Here is a 14,538-nt window from a genome sequence, read left to right as displayed (position 1 = left end):
GGGCATTAACCCTTTATTAATAACAACAATCCTTAATATTTATAAACAATAAAACCGTCGCCATGGCAATAATTCTAATTGCCACACTTTTTGGGGTTACGAAGGAGGGTGTAAGACCGAGGTTTGTGAGGTCTGAGGTTTAGTGTAAAAGTACTGTTAGGCTAGACCCTTAAGGTGGACTCTCACTGCACTTGGGACACGGGTGCGGCACTGCGGGGTTCGTTCACTGCGGCACTGTTTTGTTACTAGTATAAACGTTACCGCGTTTTTTTCCATGTCGAATGGAAGGTGAAGGCGTCGGAAGGGAGGTCATGCGAAATTTTGAAATCTTGCCATTCTGAAACGCCATTTCCTGTATATTGTCAGGAGCAATTTCACGCCACGACTTACTTTCGGAGGCCAAACTACGATTTAAAGGACATTCTAGGCCTTTAGGCTCGCCGATAGACTCCTTATGTGAAATGTTTAACTTTAGGCTCGATGACGTTGAAACTGGCTACGTTGTAAATTTTCCCACCATCTTTACGAAATACGTAAAATAAAATAACTTCCCTACGAATTACGGGAAATTAAAAAGTCGTTCTTTAATAATGCCTTACGGAAAAGCATGCAGACCCTCTTTGGGATTAAATACAAAGACAAAAGATGTCCTTGATATGGCCTATGAACATGACCATGGAACTGAAGTAATTGTGTGCAGGATGGGCTACAACACGAGCCTTTGTCAGATTGTCCTCCTTTAATACCTAGTATTTCGAGCTACAAAAACGTCTAACTACTAACTCAAGACGTCGTCGTCACGTGACCACAAGATCCCGCGCTCACATACCGGAAGCGAAGGACTTGCATACCGGAAGTGGTAGAAAACACGTCGAAACTTTGGTGCCAGCTGGTGCTGGTGACGTATGGTACTTTCTCTCATGTTTCACTCCAACAACATTGTTACCGAACAGTTTAATACACAAGGAACGGTTCGTCTCGTGCCTTTGCTGCCCCAACGTGGCGTCTAGCTGATGTTAAATCGCTTGGATTTAATTTGTCGTCAATCAGATCAGATCTTGGCTCGCGCGATGGCGGCCATGTTGGAGAAGGTAAGTTCTTGGGAGACTTGAGCCCAAATTCTGTTTAATAGAGAAGGGCAGGACTAAGATTGTCGTCACAGTTGTCATCGCCACATTAAGACGTTATTGTCACCAAAGTGGAACTCAGTCACAAAAGGCTGGTACAGTTATGTCACGTAACCTTGGGAGGAGTTGTCAAGGACCTGTTGTACGTCATAGCATGTTCGGGGTCAGAATTTACTCAGAAGTTTGGTGGGGGAGGGGGGCACACTGGCATCTGAACGATCTTTAAATACTGAACTAGTAACGTCATGTTGGGAACTCCGTTCAACGAGGAACACGGGCTTGCACGTTTACTGTATAATCTAGAAACTCATTTCTTGAAGGACGCTGATACAAAGTCAACTTGGGGCCATAAATTTTACAACTCTGTGCCACCAGCAAATCAGGTGAGGGAACTCGGTACTATATATACCGAGGATGTTTTTTTTCGTAGCGAGCTATAATGTAATTCACTGTTGATGGTAGCTGGCCCACTCTATTTCTACATTAAGCAATATATATATTGGTGTAATTTTTGTGAAACGTCATTGGAAGACCAAGACGTCTCAGAAAATGTTTGTAAAGTGTGCCTAAGTTGTAATAGAAAGGTGTTGAATTTTCCTGTGTCATTGTGGCCACCTGCCTCTATGAGGCCTGATCGGCTTGTATGTTTCAGTGTTTGCTATGTGTACATCATCATGTACTGAGCTGTCAGAGTTGCACTGGCTCCACACCCACATGGAAAACACATGTCCACCAACCCGTGCCTCCAACTTTCAGCCAAGATCCTCCATTAGATTTAGAAATGGATCCGGAGGTATTGCTTTGGGTGTCTGTTTCAGGGTTTCTGTTTCCAGATACTTTTGATCTGGATGGATTCTGATGATATTTGGTATGTGGGCAAATCTTTGGAAGAACAGGGTTCGAAACACCTGGTTTACCAATTTGTTAGTCTGTGTAACGCAAACTCCGCTGTCCAGGGCTGTACCTGGCTCCTCCCTGTTGGCAACGTAGGGCAGGCTTTATAGAAGTGTGATTAAATCAGGCTGCCCATTGGTGCCTTCCAACCATATTTTGTTTGGGGCAACTTCAAACTCAAGTTGCACAGTTTGTTACCTTGTTTCCGGATTCACTGGTTTCCAGCTGTTGCATTTCTGCTGAATCAGTTTTGCTTGTGTTGTGTTCAAGTTTATACCATTGGTCATGCTCCTGGTCATAGTCATGGTCATGGCACAATTCAATTCAATATGCATCTACATGAAAAATACCCAGAATTTTGAAAGAAAAAGGCCCTTTGGCATGCTAAGCACCGTTTGGAGAATTCCTCCTCTAGACATATTTCATTATATTTCGATCCATACTACACAACAGTATGGCGATACGTACATACTGACTATTGACTAACGGTTGAACTGGGGAGCCATAGCAAGTGCTCGCTAAGAATATAGTTTTACTGTCATATTTTACCATTATTCAAACTTCAGGAATCACAGAGCTTGACATTAGATTTGAGTGCAATTGTCATTCCTGTCCTCGCTTTTTCTGTGGGAGCATTGGGAAGATCCATGCCTGCAGGAGAAATGTCGCAATTTTTTTTCATTTAAAAAAAATTTTGTTTGGAATGTTTTATGTTACATATTTATTCCAAATGTTTTCATCTGGAAATACCTTAAAGTTATACCCATGGGGTCCTATTCAGTACTACAGTACTTTCAGCAAGCAGTGCTCAGGAGCACTAAGTGGAGGTCACCCTTTGTCAATTTTGTAGCACTCCGCCATAGCATGCCAGTAGAAGAGTAAAACAGAGTCCACTCTACAAATATGTTACAATTTTAAGACCTTATATCCGTACACAAAATAAAGCGCTTACCAAAAAGTTTTCGATCAGTCCTCTGATCCTTATCAAGTTGAAATGACCCAAAGCCTACATCACACATCCGGAACGGAAGTGTGACGTCAGTAAAGGGTCGCGTGTTACTACAGTATAATTCTTGGCAAAGGAACAGATATGCAGTTTTAGTGTTGTATGTTACAGGTCCTGTTGAAGGATGTATGAGGACCAAACGGAGACCTGTGAGCCAGTTGTGTTGACCCTACCACACAGTTCCAGTCAGCAGAGATGGACGGGACCAAATCTCTCCTCTAGACCTGTCCAATTGGAAGAAATTACTCATGACCCTGTTGGTAAATAACCTGCTTCTAACAAATTTGGCACAAAATGTTTGGAATATTAACTTCGGTTGATCATATTTCCGTTGTTTCTGCATCAATTTGTAGTATCAACTCACAACATGCCTGAAGCATAGTATACAAAATGTAAATGGTTTCCGTGGTGTCTAATGGCAAATAACAAGCACACGCACGCAAAGAAGTAAGTCAGCGAGGTGTTGAATGTCAAACACACACGGCACGCAAAAAAAGGTAAGTAAGCTTGCTTAACTTTCAAACCGACCACCTGTTCAAAGTGACCTGACAAAAGTCTGCTCCTCAGGGTGGTCATGTTGAGCAGGTTTGACTGTATCCTAGAAATCCATTCACAACTTCCGAAATTACGCCGTTCACAAACCAGACAGACACAGAGACCTGAAAACATCACCTTTTTAGAGATGATAAAGCCTATATTCTGGAAAAATACACACGCAATATATGTATATTGTACCAAATTGTCCAGGCATCTATCTGATGTGCATCACTACTGTAAACTACTTGTAAATGTGTGTTGTTCTGCAGGGAGTCCTGACTACCCATACACTATGGCTACTGATGACACCTGTGAGACCAGCAAAGAGTTACCAGGACCCTCCAGGACACAGTCTACTCGTCAGTACATCTTCTTATAATCATCCTCTGGGACTGAAGCACAATTAGCGCTTCAAAATTTTTTTGAGACACAGACAATTTCACTTACTGACAAAAGCAAGTTCTACTTATCTAATCTTATCTCGGAATCGCACGCTCCCAAAATTTAAGAAAAATTTTAAAATCGCAGAAATTTTCACCTTTGACCATTAAACTACTATGAAGTGTAGTAAATTGGCCTGATTGCCATTGTAATTTGTCCTTACATTGTGGGCACATGTGATGTGAAATCCAAGTTAACTGGTAAGGAAGGTTGAACAAACATGCAGTGTATTAGGGGTGGGTACCAGTACAGAAAATTCAGGTACAGGTACTGTCCAGGTCCAGAGGATCAGGTACAGGTCCAGACCTGAACCTGGACCTTAAATTGTTTGTGAATGGGCAACACAAAATGTTCCATTACGCTACCGAGAAATCTGTTTAGTGGAGTATCCTATCTTCATGTTAACAACACTAACTGCATCATTTAAGATAGAGCAAAATGACTATCAACTCTCCTCTACTCCGCTCTATTTTCTTGGACCAATAAGCCTCAAAACACGTGAACGACTGCCACCATAGTGCAGGTATTATCTAGTCTACTGAATTTTCTTAGGTCCGTTTTTTCCGGACCGGTCCAACAAGAAAAAAAGTTTGTCTGGTACACCGTACGGATACCCACCCCTAGATTTTTGCTTCTGACTTTTGCTTTGCTTTCCACACAGGAAACAGCATACCACAGACTTATTAGCATACATCCCATTTCCTTTACAAGTTCACTTAGACCCCGTTCACACTCAAAAAAATGAAGCGGCTTCAACGTCGAAGCCGCTTGATCCGGATCGTTTTCTTGAGTGTGAACGCTCCAAGCGGCTTGGATTTTCACCGATCCGGCTCGTTTGCAATCCATCCCTGGGAGGTAGTTTGAGACACTTGTGAACAAGCCGCTTGGCTGAAATCGCGAGTGTGAACGCAACGCGGGATAGATTCTATGCAAATTTCCGATTTGCCCCCTGTTGGAGGTTATATATCCAGGTATCGGGAGCAGGAACACACGCCACACTGACAGGTTTGCTCACGTTACTGATTTTTGTGCCCAATGATAATGTCTGGAAAGAAAAAAAATCGCTGTATACGGTCAAGGCAAGTGGAATGGGAAGCAAACAAAGCTTTTTTTATCACGCGAAGAGAGAGGAAACACAGCAAGCTAAAACAAAATCACAAAAAACAAGCATATCTTTGAACAGCTTTCTCTCTGGATCATGATATAAGACTATTAAGAGTGGGTTTGAGAAAACCTACAAACAATGTTGTAAAAAAGTACCTGAAGTCCAGGTACGAAATTGTGTGCGATTAATCGGATTGTCTGAAATGAGTGTGAACGTAATTTTTTTGAAGCGGCTTGCCCGTTGAAGCGGCTTCGACGTTGAAGCCGCTTCATTTTTTTGAGTGTGAACGGGGTCTTAAACCAGGCCCTGTTCATGATGCAAAAATCACATGCCAACTTTACATGGTTGCATTTTCCATTCATGATGCAAAATGTTCATTTCATTAATTTAAAAACAAGCATGGTAATGCAATCTCTCTTGCTAAAGGTTGTTGTGATCAGGCACAGCATTTTATTTCGGATTCTTGGTCTTCAATGCACACTGAATTGCTGTCCGACGGAAGCGGTGATCCTTTCTGGCCTTGAAAATACCTTGGAACACAAATTAGCCATGTGCCATGATGTTTCCTTAGTGTGGATCTCCTGACCCCTAAGTACACTGCCATCAGTCTAAAGCGGGCTTTCGAGAAATTTACTGTTTGTCATCTTTCATAGGATCTTGCAGTTTATCCAGCCAGGAAAGTGTGAAACAGTGGCTGAAGTCTGTGGACCAAGATGCAGTGTCACTGTAGTGAGTACACTCTTAGGTTAATGAATGAAGACCTTTATTGCACATTTTTGCCCCACTGGGCTAAGTACAGGTCACACGGTAAGAATCACATATATGTAACAATGGAAACAGTCATACACATCTATATATGTAGATGTGCGTCTAATCTATTCTAGGACATTCGACTTCCTCTCGCTTCTTGGTAATTGTATAAATGTAGCTAGCTGTATGGTTGGTTAGAGTTGGTTTATCAAAATCTGTCAGGAATATAAATTTCTCTTTACTATTCAAGTATCTAAAGTGGGGATATTTACTTAACACATAGTCAAATAAAATGCTTCTATCGCTATCATACAAAGGACAATCCATTGTAAAATGTACTTCATCTTCTACTTTCCCCAAACTACAAAATTGGCATATTCTTTGCTAATTACATCTGCAAGACATGCTTTTGTTTTCTGTTTTCATTGTTGTTTTTTAAGGCAGGATATTTAAGTTTTTCATGGACCAGTGTTCTTGACAATGCCCGATGTTCTATCATTCTTCATAGATAAAAATTAGCATGTTTTTATTTTTACTGGAATTTCACTGGAAGATGTTTTTTATGTAGATGTTTTTTTAAACATGCCAGATTTGACAAAAATGGTTGCACACAAATTGTTGACTCATACAACATAAAGTTTGGTAGATTGTAGCTATGTTAGATTCTAAGTATAAACATTACAGCTCATCTTCTGAAGTAGATTAAAAAAATCTACTACTTCATAAGTTAAGGTGATACTGTAATGTAGGCTGATAATGAAAATAAAATCTACAGAAATAAATTGTTTGATACAATACTTACTTTTTCCCTTTCCAATTTCACATTTTGGCCCCTAGATGAATTGTAAATTTTCAAAAACTTGCAGGTAGTGTGCATGGTTCAGTGGTTAGGCCTAGAAAAAAAAATGTTGTGTTTCCTGTTTCCCTACCTACCCTAGAAAAACCTTAGGCCCGACCCTAGACTTTTTTTGGGAGTGGGCAGTGGAGTCACATAGCTTCCAGTTAAAATCTTTATTCAGCCTGCTTCTATTGAGGTAAAACACTGCTTGTCCTAAGGATAAATGTATCTATTATGCACAAAATTAAAGTTTGACATTGAAAGACAAGTGTCCTCATGCATTTCAGTTTACTTTGTTCAACTGTGTTGTAATATGTCTCACTAGAGTTTTGGCCAACCTAAAAAAATTACAAGAAAAAAAATTACAAGAACAGTTTTTTCCCTGGCCTTATAATTAGCAACCCTGCCTTTGGAAGTAAATGTAGAAGCCGTGAGTTTGATTCCGGCCATGCCGCTTGCCGCACGTGTACACTATGAGAAACAGTTGCACTCCTTAGGACGGGAGGTTGACCGTTCCTTGTACTCGTGGAAAAGAGCTAGGGGGATCCCGTTTACAATGAAGCTGTAAACACTTGATTAGAAACAAGAGCTCATTTCTTTACTAACAGGTGGTTACATGGTGGAACAACCTACCAGACCATCACCAAATGTGGTCATGTTCAAAGCGAGACTGGTCAAACATATCTAGAAACATCAAGTGATGTAAAACTACAGGGCTCTAGACACAGAAGTTCCTACCCCAAAACTCTTCCTGTAGGACAACTGTTTAGTGCTGTCAGTCATCATGGGATACAAGTTTCCATTGGTCCTTTCAGCCCAGGAGAATATGCAGTCAGTGTGGATGATCCGCTGACAGACACAGAAGCGGAAGATGGTGAGATGGAGTATCCCTTCTGTAAGGATTTATCATTTTTATACTTTTATACCCCTATTGTTATTGTTATTGGGTTGGCCGACTACTCTCTCTTGGCAGCCAGGGGCTGAATTGCAAGGAGCTTGTAATAGGTGGGGCTAAATTGCAAGTGTCTGGAGTGAGCTGCAATTTGGTGCCACTCAGGTGACCTCAATACGACAGTAATTGCTCTAAATTCACCCCTTTATGAAACTGTTTGTAAAATTTAAAAGTTAATAAAACCAACAATATGATGCGCTATGGAAAAACAACATCCAAACGAGTGGTTTTCATGGATCCCCTTTTACTCAACTTACAAGGGTATAATAGTCTACTTTAGGTTGTGCAAGTAATTTTCTTTTGGTGCAAGTAAGTTTTAGCTCAACTTGCACCAATGCAATTTGAGCCCAAAGTGTATTTCAAACCCTGCTATGTTCTTGTTCGTGTATGTTTCTTTCCTGCATGGATGCAAATTTCTTGATAACATTTGATGTGACCATGGCCTGCATATGATTTATGAATACATTGCAAACATGATGTGTGTGTGTGTGTGTGTGTGTGTGTGTGTGTGTGTGTGTGTGTTTGTGTGCTTGTGTTTGTGAGTTTGAAGTGTGTGCACGTGTGTCTGCAAAATCATAATATACACAATTTGTAACTGTTAGAGATTACAATACATTTGAACCTACTGGTTTTCAGCTGGAAAGATCAGCCGAGGAGATGGCACTGAGGATGACCTAACTCTGGGTTCAGAGGCGAAGCTTTTGGACCCTGCAGTCACCACTGTCTCTGAAGGGTTAGTGTTTCTTCACTAACAACAATACTGCAGCTCTTGATCTTATGAACAAGGAAATTTTATATGGAAAATGGCAGAACTTTGCATATTTTGAGGAATTCAGTCATAGATTTCTTTCCATGAGATTTTCAATTTTGGTATCAGTTTGATCTAATTCGGCAATGTTTTTTCATCGGAGGCTTGCTCACAATTTTTGTCCGTCGAGGTTTACGGATTGGTTTTAAAAACTTTCCATCACATCCAGGAAAGTTCCATCAATGGGGAAAATGGACGCTGGCTAGAGCCTTGATGTAGACTGAAATTACGTGTATGATACTAATTGCATTGCTAAACAACAGTGTCATTTCTGTATCAAACTTTCAAAGTCCTTCTACCAATGCCCCATGCAGCGTGCCCCCTGCATCAGCAGTGTTTGCTGGGACCCACTGTTACTGGCTGTCCAACCATGCCAGGATGAGCAGACAGGCCAGGCTCATGCAGATGGGAGAGAGCTTTGAGAGCTATGCCACCGAGACTTCAACACAAACATCACTGTCTAGGTACTCAACATTCATATTGCAAACACTACTCATCTGAAAGATGCGTGGGAAAAAGATATTTACGTCTACTGTCTCAGTTCTTCTATAAAAAGTTAATGGTTGCTTTTTTCCCTGCTTGGATGTACATGACAGTATTGTTTATGGTAGTGTGATGATACATGTATGTGTAAAGAACTATCATTTGGAGGACCATGTAAATGGCAGTCTATCTATTTCTAACGCTTTGCCAGAAAGTACATGTAGTAAAGTAGCCAACTAACCACACTGAAGTTGCTCCACTTTGTGCTCTGATACCAAGTAAGGGTGTCCTGTCATTTTTGCCACCACTAAACCTGATGCACAAAAACACAATGAAAAAGATGAATATGATACTAGAAAATGTCACGGTTCTAGCTAGTGCATTTTAGCGTAGTGGGCCACTACACTAAAATTTGTGACCACTATGCTAAAATAAGGGCCACTACGCTCATTTTTAACTAGTGTAGTGGTGCTTTGCCATCATTTGCTTGTTCGGCAATGTCTAATAATAATCAATATCTAAACAATGAAAAATGATGATATGCCATTCAAAACTGACTGATGTTAACAGAGTGCTAACTTTTAACTCTACAATATCAAAATTTCACCGTGGAGGGGCCAACACCCCCCTTCCACACCAATCTCCTGATTGGTCACTTTGCTACCATGCCGTTCCCACTACGCTAAAATGAAATCCTGGCTAGAACCCTGCATAATGTGGTGTGGAAACTCAGTAAGTTACTCCAATGTCTTCAGTAACAGCATTGAGGGTCTGCTGCAGTCCCGTACCTGTGACCCCGAAGAGCTGCTGCTGAGCCTGGGGTTCGGCGGAGGTCGTGACGAGAACCGCAGCCTGCGTGTGCCAGAACGGTTCCTGCAGCAACAGTCTCAGTGTGGGGGGGTGGACCTGTCACAGTTCATGGCCAGGGAGAGGGGGCAGGACTCAGCCATGCAGGGATGGGCAGGTCGGTCCACACACACACACACACACACACACAGTACAGTTTAGTGTGGGGGGGTGGACCTGTCACAGTTCATGGCCAGGGAGAGGGGGCAGGACTCAGCCATGCAAGGATGGGCAGGTCGGTCCACACACACACACACACACACACAGTACAGTTTAGTGTGTGTGGGGGGGTGTGTGTGGGGGGTGGACCTGTCACAGTTCATGGCCAGGGAGAGGGGGCAGGACTCACCCATGCAAGGATGGGCAGGTCGGTCCACACACACACACACACACACACAGTACAGTTTAGTGTGTGTGGGGGGGTGGGGGTGGGGGGTGGACCTGTCACAGTTCATGGCCAGGGAGAGGGGGCAGGACTCACCCATGCAAGGATGGGCAGGTCGGTCCACACACACACACAGTACAGTTTAGTGTGGGGGGGTGGACCTGTCACAGTTCCTGGCCAGGGAGAGGGGGCCAGACTCAGCCTTGCAGGGATGGGCAGGTCGGTCCACACACACACACAGTACAGTTTAGTGTGTGTGTGTGTGGGGGGGGGGGGTGTGGACCTGTCACAGTTCATGGCCAGGGAGAGGGGGCAGGACTCAGCCTTGCAGGGATGGGCAGGTCGGTCCACACACACACACACACACACACACCACACACACACACACACAGTACAGTTTAGTGTGGACCTGTCACAGTTCATGGCCAGGGAGAGGGGGCAGGACTCAGCCATGCAAGGATGGGCAGGTCGGTCCACACACACACACACGTGTACACACACACACGTGTACACACACACACACACAGTGTCACACACACACAAACACACACACACACACACACACAGTGAATGAATGAATGAATTATGACAACAAACCTTTATTGTGCATTTTTCCCAACTGAGCTGAGTACAGGTCACACAAAAATAGGTCTAATCTAATACAGAAGTGCGGATTCTTCTCGCTCTTTTCAGACTTATAAAGAGAATAAGTCGAGAAGGGATGAAAGGATCATCATGATTTTATATTAATTATTGTAAATTGGGATCTAATTTACATAGTTAATGGCAAAATTTTATGAACCAACTCCAGGCATATGAAATAAAATGTAATGAGTAACACATTTATGTCTACAGTACAGACATCATTCTACGTAATTAACTTGATTTATTTGCCAAAGGTTTGTGTTCATGGAGCTCTAGTTATCGTTGTAGATGTTGGTTATAAAAGTTATGAAAAATATCCTACAGACACCAGTGGATTGCAGATATGATGTACGATACCTTAGAACCAATCAAATGAGTGGTGTGCCAAACAAAAGAGTAACCACAAAGTTTTGCAAACACCTGATGCCCAACATTTAGTAAAAGGTTACACATATGTTCACTTCTGCTATCCGTCTAAAGACTTGCACATTCTAACCGTTGCTGGTGACGCCAGTTAATGAGCAAATCAAGGAATAGGTTCTAGAGCACTCGTTCGATGACAACAGGCTGGTGCCCGCATGCGAACGAGCGCTTGAAGCCATTCCATGATTTGCTCCTGTGTAGGGACCAATCAGCGCCTGTGTCCAAAATTTGGATGATTCCAGACGTTAACGAGGTCCGCGTTCCCAGACGGAACAACAGAGAAGCGACTATATAGTGTACAATGAATGTCAGAGCTAGAAACGACTGTATATAGTATATAATGAACACCGGAGCAAACTACTTTCCGGATGGTACTCAGGCTAGTACAATGTAGTACAAAGTGATTTTCATCTTCTGCTGTATCAAAGTCACTATATTGGCAAAGATAAATGTAAACCATCCAGACATAAACTCAGTAGTTGTGTGTTCATAAGGTTGACTGTTTTTTTTTTTTTTTCGTCTTTAAGGTCTCTATGAATGTCCTGTGTCGACCCTGTACCATCGTCGTATGTCCACCGGCAGTATTCCTGCATACAGCCAGCATGGAACATATGGCATGACCAAGTCCACATGGAGTAGTTGTCAACCTTCTACAGATGACAGACAGGACATGACTGCTCATAGTTCCCCGCTGAGGAGATCAGTAACAGTGAGTAATGACAATCTGGTCCCCCGGCCGGCCAGTACTGGTGGCAACAATGCTGTTGTCATGGGTGAAGTGGAGGACTTAGGAGTCCAAACATTACAGCAGCCTACAGACAAACATCCAGGACACAGTGCCTCAACATCGACCAAAGTACAACAACGTCGGACCAAAAGGGCGACACTAGTCAAGCAGAGAAGTGCAGAGTCTTTTAGCCTGGATAAAGACAGCAGATTGAGTGAAGACAATGCAGCCAAAAGTCATGACAACAGGGGGAAGATGAGAAAGAGATCTCTGTCCATGCCACACATTCAGTGTATCCTCGAGCCTGTTAAAGAGGAGTCGCCACACAGCAGTCTGGAAAATACACTCCACTCCAAGGAACTGTCGGAAATGTTGCAGAATGTCCGGGAGCAGGAATTCTCAGTAGGCCTGGAAGAAACGTTGGGGAGAATATGTTATAGTCCGAGTGATGCGGAAGACAACAATTGGACAAGTATTCCACAGACCAGTGCTGGAGTCGCAGGGGTCAGTCCAATGACACAGAGTAGAGACCTCCCGGACGTACATGTGAATGTGCAGTTCACCATGGAGAGCCCAGGGGGAGCTGCAGTAGAAGAGAAACGTGAAGCCAAGGAAAGGATAGCTGTTGTGATATCTCCAGATGCTACAGGTGTACAAGGTCTATTGCCAAAGAGGAAAACATGTAGACTTGCAAAGGTTTGTTGTGAATGATGATTTCAGATTGTTACCCTCAAAGGTTATGTTGTTGGCAGCGTTCACGTGTGTGAGTACTAGTGTTTTTGTCTGTCAGACGTCTATATGTCTGTGACCAGGATAACTTGACAGTGCCTGCATGGATTGTCTTGATACTTGGTACATGGGTAGTTCTTAATGAGACCTCAAGATCATTTGATTTTGGGCAGCTTTATGGTACTGGTATCTCATGATCTGGACAAACTGTGGTCATGATTTTTTAGTTGGCAGTCTATGTTTCATTTTTGAGCCATCTTTCTTTCCTTTGGGAGTTTGTTTACATCTCAGGTAAGGGCAAAGAGATTGATATTATTGCACATTTAATATGAACATGACTAATCTTTGTTCTTAATTTGCTTTGGGATTTGTACAAGGACAATGTTGTACTGTACTCATGTTACTTATTCTGTACAGAGAACAATAAACTCATTAAATCTACCAATAATGATGATATTTATCAGCAAATTAAAGTGGCTCCCCAAGTCATGGAGTGTTTGAATTGGAGCGTGTGCATCAGTCAACAGAGCTAGAAGGGCTTTGTGCCTTTGAGTGAGTTAAATAATGTTTGACAAATTATTACAGCCATCGAGAGTGACCCCTTGATGAGCACAAGTTGTAGTTTAGGGCTGTCAGATTATTCAGATGACCAAGTAAGTCATGTTTACCAAAAAAGTTTCTTTGGTGATATTTACAGGTTAAACAGATTTGCTAGGATATCTTCAGCTGCAATGGGGACTGACACTAAGTACCCTGGTAATAAGACTATGACTTAAAGCAATGATATTTTGCTTGTCCAACGGGGAAGGGCTGCAAAGCAGTTTGGGAAAATTATGAACTCTATCATCTCTGATTGCCTGGTTTGAAATGTACCAGGACTGCATGAACATCAGGTCAGAAGAGTATATTACTCACTCACTATCCATGGTTTGATTATACTGCTGCTGGAGTCCCTGACGCAGGGATAGGCAGCAGTCAGAAGAGTATATTACAGTAACTGTTGAACACGACCCATAACATAATTCATCATGAAGGCATGTTTCCAACAGGTGCCAAACGTTGACGCAGAGTCTCCACCAGAAGAGCTGTTGTTGCCGAGAAGCAGGCTGACGTCCACACCCGAGGACACGCCCGTCTGTCTGTCTGTACCGCAGCAGCACGCAGCCTGCCCACAGGAGTCCTTTGACATGGAAGAGGTATGAAAGGCAAAATGTAGGGGACAATAGGGGGGGTTAGAAATGGTGGATCCATTCAAACTGTGCCTGCGGAGTAGGTGTTAATTGTTCTCCTTCCTGTTTGGTGGCAACATCCTACATGCAGGGATATGCTTAGTTCACTTAATTCGGCCAAGAAGGTTTTATCATCTTGAAAATAATACCTCCTTGATTTGGCCAAAGGAAAGTATGAATTGCTAGCAAAATCATTTAGCACCACAAATATTCGCATTGTCGTTAATATAGCCAGAAGGAGGGGTATCGACTCAAGAAATGTGCCTTCCTGTTCGACTTCATGCAAATCTCAAGCAGTTGGACCAAGGAGTTGATGAAAGTGTGGTTCAAGTGCCACCAAACTGACCATGCCAAACGGTCCGACCTTTTGGTGTAGTGGTTAGTGGTGTAAGTTGTGACCTGGCGGTGTGGGTTCGAATCCCGGAGTCAGGAGACTCTGTAAGTTATACTTGCCCTGTTGTGTTTCAGCTCCCTGGTTGGACACTGTTGTGCCCTTGAATGCTGTTTTTGATCAGCCTTGAGATTTCTTTGTTAAATAGAGATTTCTGATCATCATATTGAAACAGGAAGCCCCTGACCGAAAGTTCTGCCCATTTTGTCCAAAGCAAAATTG

General features: G+C 42.7%; 1 protein-coding gene across 6 annotated transcripts in view; it reads left to right on the top strand.

Annotated features, from left to right (window-relative positions):
• The first annotated feature begins 834 nt into the window (after positions 1–834).
• Positions 835–14,538, top strand: part of LOC118405365 — a 29,249-nt gene continuing 15,545 nt past the window's right edge. The window contains exons 1-11 of one of the 6 annotated variants that reach the window (XM_035804832.1): positions 835–1,091; positions 3,139–3,287; positions 3,834–3,923; positions 5,764–5,839; positions 7,514–7,593; positions 8,287–8,383; positions 8,773–8,922; positions 9,697–9,905; positions 11,768–11,952; positions 11,983–12,663; positions 13,746–13,892. In XM_035804832.1, coding sequence (XP_035660725.1) covers positions 3,152–3,287; positions 3,834–3,923; positions 5,764–5,839; positions 7,514–7,593; positions 8,287–8,383; positions 8,773–8,922; positions 9,697–9,905; positions 11,768–11,952; positions 11,983–12,663; positions 13,746–13,892 — 1,851 coding nt within the window. In that variant the 5' untranslated portion in view covers positions 835–1,091; positions 3,139–3,151. Of the gene's footprint in view, positions 1,092–1,135; positions 1,511–3,138; positions 3,288–3,833; positions 3,924–5,763; positions 5,840–7,513; positions 7,594–8,286; positions 8,384–8,772; positions 8,923–9,696; positions 9,906–10,452; positions 10,514–10,581; positions 10,640–11,767; positions 12,664–13,745; positions 13,893–14,538 lie in introns of those variants that run through there. The other 5 variants (XM_035804831.1, XM_035804829.1, XM_035804830.1 and 2 more) reach the window with 5 other exon arrangements.

The sequence above is a fragment of the Branchiostoma floridae genome, chromosome 18, assembly GCF_000003815.2.
Source record: "Branchiostoma floridae strain S238N-H82 chromosome 18, Bfl_VNyyK, whole genome shotgun sequence".
Classification (NCBI taxonomy): Eukaryota; Metazoa; Chordata; class Leptocardii; order Amphioxiformes; family Branchiostomatidae; genus Branchiostoma; species Branchiostoma floridae.
This window is presented reverse-complemented; position numbering and strand designations above follow the sequence as displayed.